The sequence below is a fragment of the Leptidea sinapis genome, chromosome Z (genome assembly GCF_905404315.1).
Source record: "Leptidea sinapis chromosome Z, ilLepSina1.1, whole genome shotgun sequence".
NCBI lineage: Eukaryota > Metazoa > Arthropoda > Insecta > Lepidoptera > Pieridae > Leptidea > Leptidea sinapis.
In genome coordinates, this window is record NC_066312.1 from 16,784,438 (window position 1) to 16,808,192 (window position 23,755).

The 23,755-nt window shown below is 34.2% G+C and overlaps 1 protein-coding gene across 2 annotated transcripts in view; it reads left to right on the forward strand.

Moving 5' to 3' along the window:
- LOC126978735 (discoidin domain-containing receptor 2-like) overlaps window positions 1-23,755 on the forward strand; it is a 92,967-nt gene that overhangs the window by 43,110 nt on the left and 26,102 nt on the right. For both annotated transcript variants that reach the window (XM_050827779.1, XM_050827780.1), the window contains exon 3: window positions 9,239-9,344. In XM_050827779.1, the coding sequence (XP_050683736.1) occupies window positions 9,239-9,344 (106 nt within the window). The remainder of the gene's footprint in view (window positions 1-9,238; window positions 9,345-23,755) is intronic.

A 23,755-nucleotide genomic window follows, 5' to 3' on the forward strand; every position in this document is an offset into this window, starting at 1 on the left:
AAAAATCAGACATGTCCCCATGTTACAGATTTCCCCCATACTTGTAGTATAGACCGTATTATTTACCAAATTTCGAATTTTACGTTATTTTTATATTTATCGAAATAAACGTTTTTTGCGGCTTTTTTTTCGTTTACTTCGAAGTTTGATTTTTTCACAACTTCAAGAGAACTGATTTAATTTCAACTCGATACTTCCACGGGTACTTGAGATAAAAGGTCTTGACAGTCAGACACACGAATGGACGGATGGACAACAAAGTGATCTTTCAAGGGTTCCGTTTTTTTCCTTTTTGAGGCACGGAACTCTAAAAACTTGTTTTGCAAATGTGACAATTTAAGGTTAACGCGCATAAAAACTTATCAGTAATACAATGTTTTAGTGGTATTATACCATTTAACAACCTCAGTATTATATTAAATATTATGTTTGTACAATGAAGTTATCTAATATATTTAAAATTGTAATAACGTGTTTTATATGAGAAGCAATTCGAAATAAATAGAGAGCGCTTTGCGAATAACAGTTAATTCAAGCGTCGAACTTGCCACTGGACAATAAATAACGCCTGAATGCTGTGAGAACAGTTGGAAAGAGTAAATAGTTGTGGTCCGTTGTCCCGACTCCCGGCCGGCGACTTCGAATGAAAATTGAGCGCTCCGATTACGGAACCAGTATAAAACATTCCGAGCTTCGACAGAAAGCGCAATTACCGTACTATCGTACTCTTCCAGTACCATTGCTATACAACCATATGTTACTCTCCAATCCACATCCATAACACTATAAACGCCCTTAATATTTAATTAGAAACTTCACAGCCCTCTCGCGTTGGTCGTCCTCGCTTCGTCTCGCCTCGCCTCGTCTCCCCGCCCTGGCCGCCTCGATCAAGTTACGAAGAATTATAAATTAAACAACGATTCACATTTCGTAATTTCTGCTGCAATGTTTCGATGTTAATTATTAAGGCTTCACTTGCATGATTTTAGTTAATTAATTTTGAGCAATAAATTATATGTGAATGATTAAAGACGACTCAAGTACAACTGTTGCGATAATTAGTGTTATAAAGCGAACCGGTAATCACTAACAATGTTAGCTTTGTCGTGGCTCGTATTAAAACTTTGAATCGCAGGAATTGCGAAGAAAAATGTTCTATCGTGTAAAATGTTAAAAGCTTATTGTGTGTACATTGTTCATAAGCTGTTCACGTTCGCGGCCGGCGACTGTGACAATGGCGAATCACGTCATGGACGATGGTTTTAAAGAATGAAAACGGAAGCCGCGGTTGCATCTTAAACCAGTTACTACCGATTGAAACGAATGTTTCATACAAAGCGAGGGGAGAACGAGCACCGAAATGCCAAATTAATATTAATAACTTTCTTTACAGCGAAGGCTGCGAATATCGAGTCGCTTTAGCGGATGTGTGTTCTAAAATGAACTCCGAACTCGTCACATCACCTCGTGTTGCTTTATTGTTTCGTCTGGTATCGATTTCAAAAATAAGCAAAAGGGTGCACCGGCCGATAAAAACGTGTGGCCGATTGAAAACGCCTAAAGCATGATTTACGGATACACTCTGTTACAGGTTCATATATTGCTCTTCGAATGTGATATCGATCTTGCCCGACTATTATATATTGACCTCCATGTTTGTAGTACTTGTGTGTACGGAATAGTTTTTGAAAGTCATTAGCGAAGCGCTGGCTCGCCTCGGGTGCTCCGTTAGCACAATCAGAAATAAATACACCTCGCCCGATATGTTGCGCAAGTATATGTGAAAATTAACGATTCTATAAAAGTTAAATGAACAAAACAAAATGTTAACGACCAACTGTATACCTACAAGTTACACTACGAAAGTAATTAAAATAATAGTTTGTACGACGACACGCGAGCCATTTTCAGTCGTAAAAGAAAGCTGCGACATTTTAGTTAGCGTGTGCTGTGCCTCTCGATATCTGGATTTACGTGTCCCCCGGCTACGGACATTTCGACTACCTCTCGAATTTATATCAGCCAGAGTCAATATTGTTCGTGGTTTAAGTTGACATTCAATCGTTATAGTAAAAGGAATATTGGCTTTGTGGATGGATATGAATGAGTAGCGAGTAGTCGCCGCTATGCTGTTTATTATTCATTAGACGACTACATGTCACGCAAGAGCATAAGCACGCACAAGTTCACTGCTTCTCAAACTTTACTCACTCTATAAATATGTTATGAACGTAGTTAAACAATGTTCAAGGGAAGAATAGACTTTAACTTTATTTTTCAGAAGAATCTGCGCGTATTAAAAGGAAAGTCTGTATAGTATGAATTCAGTATTTTCATTGTACTCGGGATTACTTTGCGAAACACTGTTTGAACGAACGATTTGTAACTTAAGCAAGTACAAAATGTGCCCGAGATGTTTTACTTATTCGAAGCAACACGCAACGAGAAATATATTTGCTTTCGACGTATAAGCATTGTTTTTCTGCATACTATAATCTAGGTTGGTAAATTATTAGCTGAAATCTCAAAAAAGGCAAATTCTCGACTGAAAAAGAGTTCAAAATTATCATGTTTGCTTAGAATGTTAATATGGATTCTCTATGTTATCCAACTTGAGTGACTCGTTACACAAGCACTGTTTTCCGCTGTCATCGTATAGTTATTTGCACACTGATTAAGATTAACCGGAATCTTAAACTATTGTTCACATATTCTTATCCACGTGTGCATTGCCTACGTTTACATAATAATCATTTGCGACGCGACATTGGACTCCTGATTGATATGAATCTTTCTGCGGTACCTTATACAAGTCAGTATTGTATTCTGATGAATATCAATAAGGAAAGTTATTGAATTAATTATTAAACGGTGTGTCTTATTTTACATTTGTTTGTACTAGCTCGATGAACGAGAACGCATTAAGAACATTATCGTTTATCTTCTTGATCATTACGAATGTGGATAAGTTTTTTATTTACCTGTGTATATCTATTAGTTTAGTTCCCTATCTATGGGTATATCTCTACCTTGTATTACATATAAGTGAGAGACGACTGGAGGCATTCAACGTACTGTGGAATGTGCGAAAGTCACGTTGCCGACTTATTCCGCTACCACGAATGAGTAGCTTCGACAAAATAGGGGTGAAGTGTTCACATTGTCATATTGTGATTTCTTTCATGTTTTCATCATACGACTTTATCGTATCCACATTTTCTGTTCATATTAACATCTGTGAGATAGTGATAATATTTCTTTTCATTGTTTAAGCTCTGTTGAACCATTAAACTGTGTTTCTGTTTATTTCAAGTTTATACAAAATCGGCACAAGCGCTGTGTGTTAGGCAATAAAAAATAAACACATGCCGAGGATTACAGTGTTTGGGGCTATAATTTGAGCCGCACGTTACGACTGCAGCTTTTAAAAACAGCGCCCTATATTAATAATAACACTGCACTATTATCTGAATACTCTCTCGGTGTTAGCTTTGTATGGATATAAGCCGTTGTACATTATTTTATATGACATAACTGTGAAATAGGACATGTTGATAACACAATGAGTAATGTCATTATGATACATGTAGCACGATTTGCGTTTGGTCATAAATATTTTATAAACGACCTCAATCTAATAGTGCATAGTAACAAAGTGCATACTCATGAACAATGGAAAATATTTATTACTGATATTGACAGACGAATACAAGGGCCAGCTGATATTAATGTTTACACACCTGATAGCATTAAGGATGTACGGTCGGGCAATATTTATTTTTACTTTGAATTTTAACATCATTTATATTAAATTGAGCAGAGGTTAGTTCAAGAACCTGTGAGGTTCTATTCTCGTATCTCTAATATTGAATAGTTTTTTAATAACTTCTGTTGTTGTTTTTATTTTGAGGTGGAAAATTCTTTAGCCGCGTTTGGCACGTTTTGGTAGAGGAATTCTTATGGTTTCGCGTCACCGACATGCCCATGACTGGCGCACGTGATAAATAAATAATTAAAAACGAAAATATATGTAGTTAGTAACTTTTTGAATGGGTGAAAACTGAAATCACGTCGAGATCACCGATATTCTACATGCAGTATATCTGTAGATATACAGCAATATTATGCAACATTAGTGCTGTGTATATCTTATATGTGAAATTGAATGGATTTAGTGAAAAGTTCAATGTGTATATATAGGTACTGTGCATTGTTGAAATAATGAAACAAAAGAAATAAATAAATCAACAATTTATTTGTATCTAAGCCTTATAAAATTTTAAATTTTAATACTAAAAGTTCTAAGCTTTCACTTCTATCGGCAGTCTTTAAACCTGCCATTTTTTTTGTAATACAAATGTCAAATATTACTAAAGAAGTGTATTAAGTAAATATTTAAGTTTCCGTAACTATAGAAAAGGCACATGTATAATGTTAAACTTATTAAGGAAGGCAGTCGACTTGTCTTATATACAAATAATTTAAGTAGGCCGATTATTTATCAACGATGTCGCCAGCGGCGTCATTCCTTCTGTATGTATAGTACGAATGTGTGTATGTTGTTTGTTTGTTCGCATGGCCGCAACACGCGATATCGTTTGATAGTTTGACTAATGAGCGACCCCTCCGTAATTATAAAGTGCAAACCCGACGAGAAGTTTGGCTGCCGCCTTCAAACCTATTTGCATTTTCGAATTGAAATTTGTTACAATGAGTGCAGGTAATAAATTAATTGGATAGTGGGAGGTTCCTTTCTACCAGTGGGAGGCACCTTTGCACAGGATGCCGCCTAGATTTTGGGTACCACAACGGCGCCTATTTCTGCCCTGAAGCTGTAATGTGTAAACATTATTGCTACGGTCTAACGGGCGCCGCAGCTATAGCTAGTGAAATTACTGGGCAAATAAGACTTAACATCTTATTTCCAAGGTGACGAGCGCAATTGTAGTGCAGCTCAGATTTTTGGATTTTTCAAGAATCCTGAGCGGCACTGCATTGTAATGGGCAGGGCGTATCAATTACCATCAGCTGAATGTCCTGCTCGTTTCGTCGCTCGTCCTAAAAAAATGTTTCATTCCATCAATGTTATGGTTAGCCAATTTGCTATTTTTAAATATGGAAACAAAATGGAACCGAGCAACATTTATGGTTTTTGTTTAATTATTCACGAATGATGCATCGCACAGTCTGAATTTACTAATTGGTTTTATATTTAATCGAATTAATTAACGTTTCGGTTACGGGTTGTCAATTTCCTATGCCGTCAAAGGGAAATTAAATTATTTCATTTATGTTAGGCGCTGGACTCTTAACAAGTTGAACTCGTGCTGGTTTATTCAAGGCCTATTCAAAGTAAAATATTCACTATTAATATATATTCCCCGTATCATGAATGGAATTTTTTTTATAATATTAATAGCAGCTACCCTCAATTTCGTCCGTATAGACGATTTAAAGCAACAAAAATACTTTGCCTGTCTACTCGTAGCGTGACAATAATATGTAGCTTATATTATATTATATTGTCCTCACCTCTTGTTAAAATTCATACAAAATTGAATTCAATCTATTCAGCAGTTTTTGTGTTTTGCCCGTACATTACATTACATTAAATTAAATTTTTCGTTTATTTCAATGGTTACATATACATTTTAGTTGCTGCGGTTTCCCAGTACGTACAAACAAATTCTATAAAGTAGGTACCTAAGATATTGATTGTAGAACACACAGCTCGAAAAAAAAGTACGGTTTCTACTTGGTTATTATTTTATTACTTTATAATGTTATGTGCAGATTTAAGATTTAAGAGCTTTCCTCGGCCGTATGTCTTTGTCTTTCAAGATAAATGAGAGACCATATCAGGGGAATGAGTGGTGATTTGAAAGACAGTAGAGTCGAATGAAAGGAATGAAACAATAGTTTTTGTCGTTATCGTATCATTGCGTATACTTGAGTCAATGTGAGTCAAAAAATGAGTCAAAATCACACCACTAAAGTCTAAATGCCTATTTTGCGTGAAAAGACATTCGTACGGGAGGCGTGTTAGTCGAATCGACAACTCTCGAATAAGAGGCAACGTCACTTATTTTAGCGCTACCGAAGTTTTCAACTACTTTATTTTTATGACCGAATCTTGTTTTCCCTCTGAAACAAATTATTGTTGCAATCGTGATTATCGTCGATAGTACGCCATGAAAATTAGGCGTATTAAAAGGTGTTTTCTAATTGCAACCATGACCCATAAACATAGCGTTTCATAATTGAGATCATGTCTTATTAAAAGATGGTAAGTACTGTTCAAACGAATCTCATTGTTAGCTAATTATTTTCATTTCCATTCTCTCTTTTCTAGTTTTTCCTAATAGGAGAGGTATTATAATGTTGCCTAGATATGCGAAGTGTGTTTGTTTATATATTGTCATTTATTATTTTGCGATTGTGTTTCCTCTGCGCCGTATTCCTAACATCTTATCAGAACTCTGTCATTATAATATCTATGTAGATATTACTTCACTTCCATCTCTTACCTAATAAATCATTGTTTTATTTATCTAAAATGGTGTGCTAGTGTCTATTGGGAATGCTTTTGCTTGAAGTGGCGAATTCGATTATCTGTGCAGTTTTTTTAAGGGATTCTTAGCTGAAGGGAATCAGACGCACATTTTTAACTTTGCTTCGCAACAAATATTTGTTTATGTATATACATATAATCATATATAAATTAAACCTATAATTGGGCGTTATCAATGAAGTTCTATACACATTTAAGGACATATCATTCACGGTCTGATAGCGGAACGGCATAAGTGTGCTTAACAAGCAACAATATAAGCACACTTTTATGTGTGAAACTGTGACTGTCCGAATCGGATTCTAAATTCAACATTCGTAACATAAACTGAATATTTGTTTTACATTGCTGCTTATTAACCAAGAATATTTTTAAGAACTGGATTAAATGCGTCAATGTATAGATATATCAGTCGAAGCTTATTATGGTGTAATTTGTGGCATGTTCCATATTTCAGCTTTGTTTTTAAACGACGTGATTTGTATGTATGTATAGAACGTCATTGGGCGTCATAATTAGATCTCTCAATTATGAATTACACGCGGCTTTGTTTGTTTAACCCGTTCGGTATCATCAAAATAGAAACTGAGCTGATTTAAAGGTTCAAGCTGGCTCAAAAGCGTCATGGAGTAAGTAACAAATATCCACTGTTGTTTGTAGAAAACTTCTTAAAGTTTTGTTTTCGAAGCTAAGTTTCAATGCCTGGTCTCGCAACCAGTTGCATTAACTGTTGCTAGTGTTTATGAAGCTTTAATTTATATCGAACTAAAGAGTCTGCATTTTCGAAAGTCGAGTTGTGAAAGTTTGTAGTTGCCATTAAGATGAGAAAATTAAGGGAAACCTATCAAAATATATATTTACTTTTAAAGAAAACTTGTTTAATCATATACATTTAGCCTAACTCTCACATTTTAATATCACGAGGCTGGGATGAGTTTTGATTGCTTTGTATCTTTTGTATTGTTGTTGCTGTGCTTAAGCGGCAGGTGGCGTCCGCGTCCTCTAATGAATACTAGGCCTAATTATCATAGAGCTTACTTACAATACGCCGTTGCCGGAAGTGGAAATGACTTCGCCAGTCGTGACTTCGTGTCGGATGAGTCGCCGACATCAATTATTTCACTGTTCAATAAAGGAATCGATTGTTGAGGACTTTTACGTATTGAACTTGTAGTTTGAAACTACGCGTTGATGATATTTTGAATTTCCTAAAGAGAAAGTTATTAATTTGTCTCACGATGCTTTGATGTAAATTGGTATTTTAATAATAACCTCGTTGATTACTTGGGCAATTAAATTTAAAGGTTTTGCTTGTAATTATATCACTTTTCTATTTCATATTTCATAGTGTTTATTATGTATATGCAGGTTACTTGTCGTACACGCGTATTATAAATCACTCTATAAATTTTCCTGTCGTTCTTATACCAAATAAAATATGTGTAGTTATGTAATAAGACCACACGACAGGCCTGAAAATCATAAAATAACTAGAAATAATAAAATTTATAATATACATATTAGTCGTATTCTAAAAATGAAATAGGTTTGTGATTATAACTGAACTTTGAAATAAAGACTTTTTTAGATTTTCTATTTACGATAACAAATCGACTCGCACCGACTATATCCGAATGAACGTTACAAAACCAAGCGTGCCAGCTTAATATCATTCAATAATTCAAAATAAAGTGCTAGCTATGTAAATAAGTTTTCACTTTATAAAGTATAACCATAGCTCTTTCATTTCATTAAGCTTTTATTACCATCCCAAGCTGAAACATAAAATCCAAAAGCTTACACATCTTACATCGGAATTATAATGTTGTGACGCATTATACCAACCATTGAATCCCTGGAATCAAACTTACGAGGCCAACGATATGTAGTTATTTGACTCACAACTCATCCCAGACGATTTAAAAGTAAAGTTGAAGTAATACATGTCTCACAAAATCACCATAGTACCTGCTGAAGTAGAGCGTACTTAAAAACAGAAATGGTTATTTAAATTATTTCTCTAGGAGTGCACGCTAAGCGCTAGTTTTCTAGTTCGCTGTACGTTCAACGCTAGGCGAGAGCTAGTTAATATAAATGTGCTATAGCCGCCATCTACATTGGCATTTATGTAGATATAATGACACCGCAAGCTACTGGTGGAACTTTAATGATGTGATATCGTTCCACTGTAAATATGTCCCCGTTTTCAGGTCGATAGGAATTTATAATCACAATATAATTGTAGCATTAGATCCCTCCGTGACCAATAATTAACTTAATTTCTGACATGCTGATTTCATGTCGATGAATTCACACGTGTACTGCCGTGTAATATCTCTCGCTTGAAATATTAAAATATAACGAGTTGTACTCGCGTTGAAAATTACACACCTGGCGGAGTTAATAATACGTTTGAATTCTAACGGGTTGTATACTTGCCGCACGGTATTGTCTGTAGAATGGAAATAAGATTTTGTGATCGTAATATGCAATGGCGATTTGATTATAATTGCGATATTGGTTTTGGTATAACAGCGTAAAGTTCGTGCAATGCGATGTGGCTATTTTCATATGTTCCAATTTGTGTGGTTAACAGGGGAGATATGCGGCATGACGTCAGCGAGTATGCATTAACGACTATATATGAACATTATGTACTGCTTTCAGCTCAATGCATCGCCCCGCTGGGTATGGAGAGCGGGCTAATTCCCGACAAGGACCTAACCGCTAGTTCCTCGTTCAACGATGGCAACGTGGGACCACAAAATGGACGGTAAGTATTCCATTTTCAAATATTCTATACTACATACTTTTATGTACGTAATGTCACCCTTTATTACAGTGAAGGGTACTGATTCTTGAATTCTGTGTGCTGTAAGTGTTATATCAATGCATATCCGTTAATAGTAATTATCTGAAGATATCATCTACTTTAACACCTTTATGATAGTTGTAACATTATATTGAAATATCCAAATTTGCCATATTAATGACACAAACATGCTATATACCTACTGGAGATAATATTGTACAATTTTACTAATGATCTTAACTAGTTTATTGTAAATCTGATTAAAACTTTGTACTGCCCACTAACGATGTTGCTTTATATTATAAAACGTTATAGTCAACGTCTTCCTTAATTTTAACCATTCTCGACATATCACGAACAGTTTCGATTACATGAAAGAAATCACGCGACTTTTAAAGGCCCTATTCGTTTGTTCTCTGTATGGCATTTCATTGGCTAATACGTAACAATTGAATTAACAGTAAAGGGCAACCCTCCGGTTTTTATCGAATGTCTTATAATTCATATTATGCATAATTAATAAACGTAATTCTATATACTGATTCTGTCCTAAATTATTTTTTACTGTTATCAAACAAGCGAATGGAGAAGTATTTGTTTAAATCACGTTAATGATTTTAACGTTAGCTGATTAGGTTGGATTTTATAATCAAGTTTTCTACTGAAGATAACATAAACGGTGGTCAAAATGAATTGACCAATTCATTTTGACCACCGTTTTTGAATTTCTTCACGAACCATCATTTTCCAGTCAAATTATAAATGCTTCTTTCTCATGAACTAAATATATTTATTGTTTCTTTCGTTACACCACTAAGTATGTATGATTTGTAAAGTCAAACATAAGAATAGTACGTATTAGAGTTCAAAGCTCATCTTACTCAGTTCGTTATCCTCTATATACTTGTAGTCATTGCTTGGTTTATTTAATCTGGAGTGTATAAGCAATATGTCGTCATCGAGTTGTAAACTTTGTGTAGTTTAACTATGCGTTTACGAGCACAGGCAGTAACTATTGCTTTTAACTAAATCGACAATCGATATTGCAGAGAACGGCTCTGCTCTACTACCATTACGAAATATTCAACAGTTTAATAAACTTTAGTATTCACGCTCTAACTACATCAATAATGAATATCGTATTTTCTTCGAAACAGGCTAGTCGTTTTTACACTTTTAACAATTATTCGTTTGAAGTTATTTCCCTTTTTGAGATGCTTTTCCAACTTACAGGGGTTGAAATATAGCTCAAAATAGTGTGCATTTCTCATGCAAACATTACAATACAGAGAAACTGAGCATTCCAAGTAGGTATTTTTGAAATTCAGTCATGTAGATGCAGTGTCTTATAAAACACAAAACTTCTCTCTTAATTAATATGATGAAAACAAATAAAGCTATGAACATGACTGAGCTCCAGTCTAAATACGAACACTGAATACTTCGCATTTCGAGACGTACACAAGGGCTTTTATAATAAAGCCTCTTATGCATTCTTCTTAAAGTTTAAATTTAAATGAGTGCTATGGAGATGTAGCTGGGTGATGATATCAATTACGAGTGCCGCTTCTTAACGCATCATTGATGACTGGGACGCTCCAGTACGCGTCAATAAGGCTTAATGACCGCCCATCCTATGGTGCACCATCGCAAATGACTCTAGCGATCAAATGTTGTACAAATGTTCATTTAATTATTAAGACAACAATACTATTGATCGATAAATATATGTGAAATGTGGTTATTTTAGTTTATTTATTTTATACTTACATATCTCGCCCTATAAAAACAAAGCCGAAATATGGAACTTGCCATAAATTTCAACGATTTGTTATTTTTAAAAGTGATACTACTTATTATATTTACTTCTAGGATTAATTGAGTAAGTTAACCAAATTTATGAATGCAGGACTCGAACCCGTGACCTGTCGGGTTCCGTCCGAGCGCTCTTCCACTGAGCCAACTGCTTGAGTTGGAACTTGAACAACTCGAACCTTTGGTTGGCTCAGTGGAAGAGCGCTCGGACGGAACCCGAGAGGTCGCGGATTTGATTCCCGCATCGTTCATAAATTTTAGTTACAAATTTTATACCACAAACTACACCATAATAAGCTTCGACTGCCATATCTATACATTGATGCATTAACATTCCAGTTGCTTAAAATATTCTCGGTCAATAAGCAGCAATGTAAGACATTTATTCAGTTCAGGTATAATTTAGACAGTGACAGTTGACATACGACTAAACAGAAAAGTGTGCTTACATTGTCTCAAAGCACACTTTTGCCGTTCCGCTATCAAACTGCGAATATGTCCTTATATGTCTATAGAACGTCATTGATTTTATATCATCAACTACAGGGCCTTTTAATTTTTTTTTTCAATTTATGATTATATTCGATACGAAGTTATATTTAATATACCTAGAGTAACAACGACCAATGATGTTCATAAGATAGCTATTATTATTAAGAAATTATGTGAGCACAGATTCATTCTTATTTACATTCATTCATACCCAGAATAATAATCGGATGATGAATGCGTCACAAAAGGAAAAATATATTTGATTAAAAATTCGATGCTTTGAAAGCGTTCTCGTTTGTGGTTGATCGCACAAATTTGATAAGAGACCCTCAATACTCAGTACCGTTGTCAAGAATTTTCAGTCTACTTTAACTTTTAATTTGTAAAATATTTTCAGAATATGTTTTGTTTCTAAAAGGTGTTTCTTTGAATTACTTAGCCTAATTAAAAACGTCATTAATATGTGTAAAAAACTAACGTATAAAATGACTGTTTACGGTAAATACCTCCATAATGTAGAATTATTGCCTCTGTCGTATTCTTTATTTTTTTTTATGAAAATAATGCAGTGCCGCTCAGGAGTCTTGAAAACCCAAAATTTCTGAGTGGCACTACAATTGTGCTTGTCACCTTGAGACATAAGATGTTAAGTCTCAGTAATTTCAATAGCTACGGCGCCCTTCAGACCGAAACATAGTAATGTTTACACATTACTGCTTCACGGCAGAAATAGGCGCCGTTGTGGTACCCATAAACTTGCCGGCAGCCTGTGCAAAGGAGCCTCCCACTTTCTATTCACAACATTTTATTTTATGCTATCTGATGAACTTTTAATAATTTTGTTAATGTGTTATGTTATTGATGATGATATTATATAGTTTGTAAAGTGGCCTGATGCAGTTCGGCTTAGTTCTGTCTCACGGGAATCAATGTGATTAATTGTGATAGCCACTAGCTAACTGCTAATATTAATTCCTTTGATGTATCTTCTAATATCTTCAGCTCTGATCTGACGTAGCTCAGACGTTCGGAGAATTTGTGTTCAGTATGAGATGCTACGTTTTTGCAAAACAGTACCGCATAAAATATGCAATGGAGTTTGAACTGTACTGCTATATAAGCAACAAACTGCCGAAATCCGGATTGAGAGGTGTTTTTTCAGTGCCTCCCCACTGCCTCATAAGTAGCCTTTTGGTTAACGTAAGGTTTTGGAGTGGGTTGATCCCGGAATGCTGGTTCAGAGTTCCAAACGTTAAAGCTATTAATTTATATAACGTATTAGTAATTCGTTATATATGTATTAATATTGTGTTTATTTATTCGATGAAGCTCCACGCCTGGCTCTCTATAATAAACAAATCCAAATGCTGAAGTTTTCTGTAGTGACTCGGTTTCAATTATACGTACTGAATTATACTCTACGGAGAATACGAAACAAGACAAGTGGTACTCGTGAAGGGTTTGGTAATAAGGCTTCTCCCGTAAGCTAAGGAGGAAACATAAGTTGTAATGCAAAACCCGATATTTGTAGGATTTCATTTAAGTGTCTGGTGTACTCGCGAGTGTTTAAGTTGCAAACAGTGAGTTGAAGCAATAAATATCAAGTACATTTAATGATTCCATGGGTTTATTATTTTTACTATTGACATTTATCTTCTCTTTGTAAATTTTTACAATTATATCTTATTTATTTATTAGATTTTACATCGTACATCGATATTCCATTCCATAATATACTCGTACCATCGGAATATTATATTATCTTGCATAAACATGAATGGTTTTCTTTTAATTTTTAAAAGCAGCTGCAGACAATCTCTTTAAATTTTCGCCTTACATTTAAACCGGCTTGGAATTTTAATCTTTCAAACAAGCTTGAAGGAGATTGCTAGAATTTGATAGCCGCTAGAAGAGCCTTTGTTCCTCGTTGAATTGTATTCATATCTCAAGATTTATCCCTTCGCAATCGTGTCCATTTTCTTATCCGCCTCTGGCATCTACTTTTTCTTCAAATATGAACTATTGTTTACAGACGCTCACTACATTTCCATTATTACAATTTTCTGGATTAATTTTTTTATATTTTCAATTTATCTTAATTCTTTAATAATATAAAACATATAATCTGTTATTATATTATAGGCCTAGTCGCGGACATTTTTTTAGTTCTACTCAAACGTAATATATTCGTAGTACATTGTATTTTTATTTTTTTTCTTCATAACAATTCTTAACATAAAATGGTATGGTTTATGAATTAACTTTTTAAATAAAACATTTTATGTGGTTCTATTGCGCTTATATCTAAGAAGAATAAAATCATTTATAATTTTGTATCTTAAAACTTGTCAAAAATTCATCTTGAATAATAATTAGGAGTGGTTAGTGGTTGGGAGTTGACTAACGGCCGTTTTCAATAATCTATCTACCCTTAGTTTAAGTTACGGATACATTGCTGTCGCCGTTTAATGATACGAACTTATCTATCCATAGTTATGTCCAACATATTTATAGATCAATGCTATCTGTCAATTGGTTATTGAAATTTAAGTAAGCGTAGAAGGATAAATTAGTTTACCTCTAGTAAGTTAAACTAATAATAGATAGGTTATTGAAAACGGCCGTTAGACATTGTGTGGACATGTGTCTCAACAGTCTAGATAATATAAATTATATAACGGCGGTGAAAGGAAGCTAACGAAAAATTAAAGACTGTGTATTGGTATCAAGGAAACCGAGTGGAATAGAAGAAGGTAATTTCGCTTGCTTTGGTTTGCCATTGTTCGGTGAATGGTGAAAAGGCATATGACCAATTATTAAGTCAACGTACGCGGAGGCAGCATTTCAGTAGCGCTTTTTCTTATGAAATTTTGCTCACAAATAAATAATTTCCTTATCAAACTGCTACAACCTTAGATTAAAAGTGCGTGTAAAAAACCAAACAGAATTCATTATCGTAAGGTTTGACGTGTTTAAGGGAAAAAAATCATAATTTTTTTGTTAAAAATAACACGCTTTCGACTGCGTTAAATTTCTTAAACCAAATATTATCTTAACTTTACCTCATTGTACGTGGATATAAGGCTTGGCATTGCAATATCAAGCGATGCCACGCATGTAGACATGATTTTGGTAATTATTTTACAAGCGAAAAGACACACGTGTTGTGTAGATTTATACTGTAGTACTTCACATTTTATTTTTATTTATTTCAAAAATGTGTGACAGTACTAAATAAATCCGAAGGGAAAAGATGGAGCAGGGTGATGATCCACCACGCGCTGTTAATCACCATTATTTACCCATAATAATGCACTAGGCATTATATATGATTGGAGTCATAACCAGTGGGAGGTCCGTTGCACAGGATGTCAGCTAGATTATGCTATTTCTGCCGTGAAGCAGTAATGTGTAAACATTATTGTGTTTCGGTCTGAAGAGCGCCGTAATTAGTGAATTGCTGGGCAAATGAGACTTAACATCTCAAGGTGACGAGTGCAGTTGCAGTACCCCTCAGTAATTTTGGGTCTTTCAAAAATCCTGAGCGGCACTGCATTGTAATGGGCAGGGCGTATCAATTATCATCAGCTGAACGTCCGGATCGTCTCGCCCCTTATTTTCATAAATAAAAAACGCATTACAAAACGACCTAAGGTTACACGACATTATTGTAGAATATGGCTGTACTTACACCGGCACTCACACCTTTTAAACCAAAACATATTGCGTTATATTACCAAAACATAAGTTAACTTCTATTTAGGCGCAGAAGTTGCCGTCTGAAGTTTCAGTAGGTACTGAAATGTTCAACGTTGCACCGGGACTCTCATTGTCTCATTACTCATGTGGTCAATTCCAACAGAAACTTCAATACTATGGCGTTTGATTCCAAATTAAGAATTGTCAGAGTTCTTCTAACTACGCCTTATATGACAAAAAAAAACTAGAAACATTAGTTTTGAAACAACTCTTCTAGTTTTGTAATACTCTTAGCAATTCCTCTCATTTCCCTTCGAAGAATCTAGATGTAGAAGATTGAGCTTATCTCCTTTTTTAGGTATTGTGATAAATGAGTCAGTAAGTGTAACATGGCTTTGTCATATATACAAACTGCTTCCATCTTGTTTTGCCGTTCCGCAAGTGTAAAACTATCTCGTTTTAAAATAGAAACACAATACTAGTAGTAGAAGTTGCTTTCAAAGATATGCGAAATGTCATTAAATTGAAATTCTAGTGTCAAAACTAATTCCCAGATACTCGGAACTCTGTTACTCGAACTTTGTCCGACTCATCGTTTGACGCGCACGGCTGACAAAGGCTTGAAGTTATATGGTGTAGGTTACACTGCAAATAATAAGTTTGGTTTAGCCCTAGAGGTTTATCGTACAATAACGCTAACGAATATACATTAATCTCCACTATATTGGAGCGAAAAATAATTTACTTTGCGTTATCGAATTTATTCTTGCTTTCCATTTTTTATTACTAATTTTAATAGCTATAAGCCTCGTGTAATATCATCATCAGTTTTGTGAGAAGTTTGTAATGTGTCTATTTTTTTTTAAATAGTTATTTTGCATTGGAGACAGGTTAATATGAAAAAAAAAACTATATTAATACATTGATAACTTCTATTAAAATACCATTCTTGCAAATTATATCTTAAAACTGAAAATGAATACAAACGTGTGTTGCTAACAATTGTTTCTTCTCACTTGCAGTCAGGTAGGTTTATTTTTTTTTACTTCATTTTTGCAAGTTTCTCCCCATAAATGATATAATCCCAATTCGGAGATAAGTTTAAACTATAAAACAGGAAGACAAAAATATTATAATAATGTTCTATGTTAATTTTACCAACTGAACTTCATAATTTCAGCTAATTTGTCCCTACGATGTATACTTACATAAATAAGTACGTACTCAATAAGTTATACTTCTTTGGCGTTAGAAAACAGAAATTCTTACAACAAAATTTTCTCGTGCTATTTTACGTTTGTAGAAAGAACAATAATGTAATAAAGAAGATTTTAAATTCAATGAATGAACATATTATATATTAAAAAAAAAAAAAAATATTAGTAACGTTTATACAATTAGAAAGAAATGATAATTTTTTGTTTTACAATTTATATCTACTTTTTGAAATTTATTCTTCTTCTTCTTCTTGAGGTGCCATCTCCTACCGGAGGTCGGGTATCATTAGTGCTATTTTTATTTTTGACACAGCAGCCCGGAATGTTCCGAGCTGCTGAAATTTATTAAAGAGGCTTATGGTAGCTGCAACATAATGATCAAGTTTACTAGGATGTCGAATTTGTGTGTCTAAGTGCGCGCAAATCGTTAAAAATTCCCTCTGATAATTGTTTTAGAAGTACCTTCAATAATATTTCAATAACGCCTACAGATCATAAAACTGAGCACGCCAAAATGCATTGATGTGTGAAATGAATTTAATTCCTAATCGGTGACCAACTCGAGTCGACTGGCTCACTAATAGCCAACAAAACGTCAAGTAGTGCTCATCACTCAGGCATATTGGCCCTTTGCGATCAGCGGCCACTACGCATACCCCGAAACTAATCAACACCTTTGCGGTATTGCACCGCATGCATTCTCTAATGTATCTCAGGTAGGACAAAGCTGTTGTGATCTGATTAGATGATTTGTTGTTGCGGAACTGTTTACGGTCGCATGGCCTCACGATTGCAACGGCTTTTGTCAAATCTATTCACCTGATGTGTTGGAGCGTATGATCCTTACATAGGTTGGATGCTCATAACATATTCAGATACAGAGAAGGTTTGTATCGTAGTATATAGCAGCTAATGAAATTAAACGTATCGGATGGCTAAAGTTGAAATTCAAATTTCGAATTATTTTAATAATTGCCGCCTTCATTTGCAAGGGTTCTTGGCATTCGGAAAACTTCAGAATTATCATTGTACTGACAGTGTTGTCAGCGATATAGTCAACATTTTGCATATTCTTGGTTTATTCTCAGGTATAACTTTATACCAGTGGGAGGCTCCTTTGCAGAGGATGTCGGCTAGATTATGGGCATCACGACGGTGACTTTTTCTGCCGTGAAGCAGTAATGTTTAAGAATTACTGTGTTTCGGTCTGAAGGGCGCCGTAGCTAGTGAAATTACTGGGCAAATGAGACTTAACATCCTAAGACTCAAAGTGACGAGCGTAATTGTAGTTGTTTTATGGACAGGGTGTACCAATTACCATCAGCTGAACGTCCGGATCGTCTCTTCCCTTACTACGTAAAAAAAAACGTATGGAGCGCGATGTCTAATTCAACGCGAACAAAGTTGTTCGTCAATTAAATAAGTAGGTTAGATTTAGTCATAGGGATAGATATTTAACCAAAAAAAAAAAAATTATAAACAGTATTTTTATTAAATTTACTTCCAGCGAACACAGGTGAAACTAATTAAACATAAAACATTATTCTATGGTCTTTCAAGGATTATGCGTTACATAATCTATAAGCACCTCTTACCGCGTCTGGCTGTTTGTGTACATGCAATATTTGGTATAAGGTATCGTCGAGTAAGGGATTTAATATGGTGCTAATGTAAACATCATTTCCCGGGATAGCTCGTTAAATCTGTGGATTACATTTTAGTCTGCAATGTTTATTAACATAAATAACCTATTTTTAACATTGATATTTTTTCTTATCAACCCATTTATAAGAAAATACGTCGTCTTTTTGATTTGATTGGTTTTAAATAATCTATTTTAATTATGATTGTTTTTCTAATGCACAATCTGTGTGATGAAGTTATGTTTCAATATTGACGGGTTTGATTATTCCACCTACTGCTTTATAACTTACAACTGTTTTTAATTACACTTTGTATACATTTAAATCGCTTATGTTATACCTTCCCTTTAAACGAGCAATTCTTGAATAATAATTAGAATCTCGGAAACGGCTCCAACGATTTTAATGAAATTTAGTATACAGGTAGTTTCGGAGGCGTGAAATCGAACTAGCTAGGTTTAAAATGTAGCTTTATCCGTGTTTTAATGCTACATTTAACAGCTACAATAACATTAGAATACAAAGGTAAATTTCGCCATTATATATATGACTATAATAGCTCAGATGATCATCGGGTCATCCGGAAAGCAGAAGATCCCGGTTCGAATACTGATGTCCTATAAGTTTTTTTTTTGTTCAAGTTTTGTACATTCTTAAAAATCCGATCCGGCTGTCCAGATATTTAATAATAAAATGCTCAACCAATAAGCTGATTATTGAAAGCAATGTCGATGCGATGTACTGCCCGGATATGAGACAATGCTACATCTCATGTTTTATAAATTGAATAGGTCAAACGCTTGAGTAACTTTCGATTGTCGATAACTCGATTCAAATAATTCCGACATTGGCTTCACCTGCTCTTAGCGATTTCTTTATTATGTGCGTCGATAGTATTTAAAGGATAGGTTCGCACATCGGAGCGAGTTCTTTAGAAAAAACGGCCGGAATTTTGCTGAGCCCAATACGCCTCTTAACAAATTCATAAAAAAACATAAATATTAAATATCAACTTTTTTCTACAGAAACATTCTGTTGGGTCGACTGTTTCTTTAATAAGCATCTCAGTTTTGAAAATACAACGTAAAAGAAAAATTAAAATTATAACACTAAGATACTAAATTATTTATAATCAACTATATCTCGTATGAATCATTAGTATTAAAAAAATCTATATGTCGTCTTTTACTAGTGTTAAAAATATATAACTGAAATATATATATTAACACCAGAAAATCAATTTTTAAATGCTTACCTTTTCATTGTTTGTTATGTGTAATCTATGGCCGAATTTGATTTGCATACGTGTGTTTAAAGTATAACTAAGGCGACTCTATTTGAGATAACGAATTTAATTGGGTTCCGCGGAAATAAATAAAAATCTGTAAAATATTATCAACAAAAGGTCAGGTTGCCATTTCGCGGTGGATCGTTCGTCTTAACTACAAAGATAGCACATTTCCACGTACTCCATTTTAACGAAAAATGCTCCGACTGTCAAATAAATTATCCAAACCATAGAAGTATGAGGTCATCAGGGGTCCGTTAAATAATCTCAATGAATCTAGCATATTTGTTACAACATTTATATTGTTCCTGGTCGGTCCTGTCTTCAGGGATATTTTTAATTCGCGCTAAGAAAATTTAAAATTTTCGAAAATTCGGGAACTTATTGTTTTTACCCCGTTTTTCGATAATCAAGCTTTCATCAGAGCTCGACGTTTTAAGATCCTAGGAAGCTTCCCTGACTATTCCTGCAATGGTGTCCGCACGTCTGTATGAATGTATGTATGTGTGTGTGTGTATGGGTCACCTGGTGTTAAGTGATCACCGCCGCCCACATTCTCTTGCAACACCAAAGGAATCACAGGAGCGTTGCCCTGTGTGAGAGTTAGATAACTATCCTTTCACAAAAACCGAGGTGTGAGAAAGAGACGAAATAGATAAGCCGTGAAACCGTTTTGAAACAATTTATTGTCCATTAGTCTCCTGTCAAACATTAACCGCATTGAAATTTTAGTGTTTTTATCGTAATTGTTCTGTGTTTTAACGGATATTAATTAAACAATATAATGGTGTCCTGTTCTGTTACATTGTGGTGTTATCTATCATTATACTGGCAATTACTGATTCTTCTATACTGCTTTCGTTATGCTTATTTTCGTACAACATACTCACTAAAATATATATTTTTAAATTATATATACGTAGTAAACACTCTATTTCCTAAAGATTATATTAATTTAAAAAATATGTGTTAGAAAATCAAATATTGTATACGTGAATATGACGCCGTTAATCAATATTTGTCATAGGGATTTACCAAAAGCAAAATACTAAACACTTCGCTAACTCACATTTGTAAAACTACCACACTTAAAATTTAGTCTCGCCGATTACGGATCCTCATTAGAGGAGAGTGTTTGTCTATACTATGGTTTTATCACACTCAGCTAAGTTTAACGCAAGTAAAGTCTGAGCAAAGTCTAAGTACGATCTAGAGATCTCAGCCTCACTCTATACATTGTAATCTTTTTAAAATTTGTTGTAAATTAAAGAGTTAATTGGTCCACAGGCTGTTTTCGGTTAAGCTTTATGTAACCCTCCGCGACAGCAGCTTACGATGACCGATTAGAATACCGTTCGATAAGGTAAGCCGGCTTAGCGCGTCCCTGGCTAGGCTTACTTTTACTTTGTAGATGTGTACGTTTACCATTTCTTGTGCCACCCGTTACCTTTAGCGGTTTACTAATGTGTTTGGAAATTCAATAAAGTTGCAGTTGTATTTATCGTTCTATGTCTGAAATGATATATAGCAATAGACTGTTTCATGAAGACTTTGCATAAGGAATTACTTGTTGATTTGCCATAATACCAATTATTGAATGAAGTGAATTATCACTCATGTAACCGTTATTATACCTGCCCATAAAAGCTTTATTTACGTTTACTAAACGTTATGTATTTGATAAAGATAAAGATATTTAAAATAGTTTGTTCTCGTTTTTAATTGCAATATTTCATAATTATGCATGTGTGTGCCACTTCAAACTACTTGTAAGCTACTTAATATACAAAATCTATATGATCTACAAACATAAAATGGTTTAAATTTTAAAGCCTGTGGCTTTTCGAGTAGCTTTTTTCAAGCCTAGCCTTTTTAATTTTAAAAATGCAGCCTGTAATATTAACATCTAAAAATAGCAATTTTCATATATATATATATATAGTCAGTCAATTATATATATATATAGTCAGTCAATTATATATATATATAATTGACTGACTTATATGGTCACAACAAATCCTATTTGAGATTTAGCCTCCAGCTAAATTGTAGACTAATTATGCTTATAAAGTTTCAACAAATTAATAGAAGAAGTCTCTCTCAAATAGAAATTGCGCACAGGTAGAAACCACTTGTAGATGCAGAAACAAAACTTGGGAGCCATGAGATATATATAATTTGCTTCAATTGTGTTCAAGAAAATTTAAAAGTAAGCAGATTGAACTTAATGCTGTGCAAAACAGGTGAAGTTACCTGTTAACTTCTCGATAAAATATTATTTCGGTATGTACAAAAAGGAATGATATAAAATGAATGTGAAATATTTCAATAAGAGAATATTATGCGTTATCATCGATTTGTACGACTAAATAATTGATATTTAAATTCTAAAATATTTCTTCCTTCTCGAGAAAAGCATTTTTCCATTTGACTCGGCGCTTCTTAATCGACGCGTGGCATCAAATGCGCGCCTAGTGTCTTGAATTATTAAATCTTAAAAATTATATAGGTGTTAAGAGATTTTTTATCGTAAAGTAAAATCGTTGCATATTAAATTATGTTAACTTTCATCTAATAAGTGGGATTTTCTTTTTAACTTATTAATTGTTAAATTTTGTTTCTTTGCCTCGCTAGCTGTGGAATTGTTTTCTGCTTAAAATTGAGAAGATTTAACTTTCGTTAAAGACATGGTCTGATGCACAGAACACAGAAATGTGTTCTGTGGTCTGATGTGTCGTTCGATACAAGGACACGTTTGCCAAGATTAAAAGTTAATCTGATTTAAATATGATCACTCCTGTCTGTCGAGAGGTATTGAATCAAGAACGCAAGCAGAAATCAAGTTTAAATTAACACCTTAAAACTGTTAAAAATCATAATAAATGGTCATTTGAGTCTAATATTTTACTCCGCCTGTATATAATACTTTCCATGCATCTAGAAAAAATTGGGCGAATTTGGTTTTAAGCAATGTCTTGTAAGTACAATAATTTTACTTGTATAAAACATCAATACATCAATCCAAGAACTAAATTCAAAACTATCAGCGCATAATAATAATTGATATAGTGGACCCTTTTTACAGTGTTAAATTACTTTTCTATAAAGTATATTTTTTCTTATTATTTCATCAAGATCATAGTGCGCAAATTAGATTAGCAATCTAGTTATTTTCTTACTTATCATTATAGTAGCTGTTACGCTCGCATTCGTTCGTGTTTATATTACCATCTAATAAAATTCTGCCTTTTTGGCGCAGTTACAAACATTTACAATTATGCTATTGGTATTTTTACAATATCATACATTAAAATGTATGCGGCGTATATCTAGTCTAACTTTACTATCGATTCAAATCTAAATATAGCTGAGCAATAAGATATAAACAGATCGGATACAGATTTACAAAGGCTTTTGAGAGAGGACGTTCGATTGGCATACTTGTAAAATGTTTATTAAAATTTATGCGATCACCGAACGGCGAGGAAGTCATCTGGAAACACAAAGCTCGTATTGTTTTCACTTTACAACTATATGTTCATATTTAATTTATATTTGTTCATAATATTTTGTAACATTTTATGTTTTTAGTAATAATGATGAATTGAATGGGGGTAGTGACTTCATGCCTTCTTTATGAATTTTTTGTGTAATTGCTTATTGCAAAATAGCAAAAATAGTACATCAAGTGCGGTTCGCCCTGTAATATTATACTTATATAAAAAGCTTTTCACCAGTACGGAAAAAAAAACTATTCTTCTAATAGACTTGGTGGACCTCCTAATATGTACTTTATATATATATATATACGGGGCAAGGTCGGTCACATGGTAAGGATCTTCTGGTGTTCTCGGCATGCACGTGCGACACAACCGCCTCGCTGGATAGTTCTTCCCTGACTGACTGCTCGGCGCCCGCCGCCCGCTCTCGCCGGCGCTTGCACCGCACGCCGATTATACCCGAGCCAGGACGAATACCGAATCTGCGTCTTGGCTCGACGTTCTTGACTACGAGATATAAAACAACAGCTGTCGTGCGTTAGGCTTGCTATTGCTATTTGATTTAAAATTAATTTAATTGAAATATTTGAGTAATAATTTGTTTAATCCGCCTAATTTTAATGGGTTGTCTTATATGCGATGCACATATTTTCATAACAATAAATTAAAATACATAATATAGCCAATTCAAAATAATATCAGCCGGTGATGTCACATC